This window comes from Propithecus coquereli, unplaced genomic scaffold (assembly GCF_000956105.1).
Source record: "Propithecus coquereli isolate 6110/MARCELLA unplaced genomic scaffold, Pcoq_1.0 Scaffold55, whole genome shotgun sequence".
In the NCBI taxonomy this organism is placed as follows: Eukaryota; Metazoa; Chordata; class Mammalia; order Primates; family Indriidae; genus Propithecus; species Propithecus coquereli.
Window position 1 is genome coordinate 2,665,234 of NW_012151396.1, and position 1,812 is coordinate 2,667,045.

At 44.8% G+C, this 1,812-nt stretch overlaps 1 protein-coding gene across 1 annotated transcript in view; it reads right to left on the reverse strand.

The window, feature by feature from the left end:
• RTTN (rotatin) overlaps positions 1–1,303 on the reverse strand; it is a 243,188-nt gene extending 241,885 nt beyond the window's left edge. Inside the window, 2 exon segments of the mRNA XM_012657577.1 lie at positions 743–930; positions 1,248–1,303. Of these exon segments, the coding sequence (XP_012513031.1) occupies positions 743–930; positions 1,248–1,278 (219 nt within the window). The 5' untranslated portion in view covers positions 1,279–1,303.
• Positions 1,304–1,812: the final 509 nt, after the last annotated feature.

Consider the following 1,812-nt stretch of genomic DNA (forward strand, 5'->3'; position numbering starts at 1 on the left):
TGTCCTGAAGTAAAGAACTTCCATGAATAGGGCATAAATGTAGAAAGATATACTTAAACACCTGATAACACTTGAGACGAGCCAACATACGAACACTAGAAAAGCACACTATCAATTCCTACACTTTTATTTTTTAAATGGGTTACTTTTCTCCACTGACACTCACTTTAGCCCCTCCTACCCCCATCCAGTCAACAGGATGCCAGAATAATAAGGTTCTCGAATGATTGTATAATGATGTACAGTTTTGAAAGCTTAAACTTACACTTTGACATTTGACCCTGACAACTAGCTACTCTTGAGACAGGCATAGGAACATATATCAAAAAAAGAGATGGGAAAGCAACTTAACATACATGCGTTACTGATTAATCGTGATCTATAACATTATTTTTAAATGTGTTCTCTTTCATACAGACACATCTAATTTTTAAGATGTAAATATCAGAAAATAAGAAAAAACATAATGACAAATGTTAATCTCCAAAGATGATTCCAAAAATCAGAATATAACAGAACTCAGAAGTAGTTCTGTGCTACTTCAAAGCACAGCAGAGACAATGTGAGATTCAACATCACAAATAAAAGGAAGATGAACAATATAAACCCAGATGAATTAAAAATCGACATTTCTGGTTGTTTTAAAATTGTTTAAAACCCTATTTAACTTTCAATAAATGCTACAAATAAATGACTAAGAAACATTCATTTGTCTGATTATTTTATTTCAAAATGATCCTACCTTAACCAATCTGTTTAACAGGTTCAGAACCTCTTCTTTCATTGGAACAGATGGGAAATTGAACCATTCTAGCAAATGCAGAAAAAGTAGCCTCTCCTGAATTAGATCAGCGTAGCAGATTAAGTTGTGCTCAACCTTGCTGAGAATACTCTTGAGAGCGCGTTCCCTGATCTCAGCCAGCTGATGACCTGTCAAAGAAGTACAAAGCTACTCTACTTCCCGACTGCAAGGAGACGTCCGCCCAGAAATTATTCCAAAATTTAGTTATTTAGGCTGGGGGCGGGGTAAAGAAGGAAATAAACCAATTTTTTCAGAGGTAGGCCGCTGGTGCATTCGGGACTCGAACGGTGGAGTTTGGGTCTACTCGGTTTGGGTCCCTGGCAACGCCGGGGCAAAAGAGGGGGCCGTCGCGGGGATGTCCAGCCTCGGAACTGTAATGGTACCATTCTCAACAAGTGGCCAGGACAGTACCGCGTCTTGGGCAACGGGCAACTCAGACTATTACCTAGCTTCTTGATGAGCCCGGTCAAGACCATCTCGTCCCCTCAATCTGCCGCCGCCGGAGAATCAAACTGCCGCGCCACGGCGTCCGGCCACAATTAATGTTCCCCCAGAAACTCGGGCGGCGGGACGTGGGTTCCCCAACGCCTGAGGTAACTACCCCACCAAGAGAGTAAGAGGCATTGCGTAAGCTGTTCTCGGCCCCCGCGTTGGCAGAAGAGCTTACAGTCTCTTTATAAGTACTACTATGCTCTTGCTAAACAGCAGTGTCTGTTTTAAGAAGAAGCGGAAACAAGGGAGAGGAAGCAGGGGTAGAACCTGCTATGGCCGCCGTGCACGCCGGGAGTTGTAGTACTCGCTCAGTCGTGCTCCCAGCACAGAGCTCCGGACCCGCCACCGCGCTCTCCTGTCTGAGGTTCCGGCTTGTAAGCGCGGGAATTTGCTATACTGCGCGCGGGCTGCAGAGGCCCCGGCAGAAGCCCAACCCGCCCCGCCCTTCTTCCTCGTTCCGCGGAGGATTCGATTATATCCCTACCAACCTGAATTCTCAGCTCCCAGAACATTACAAT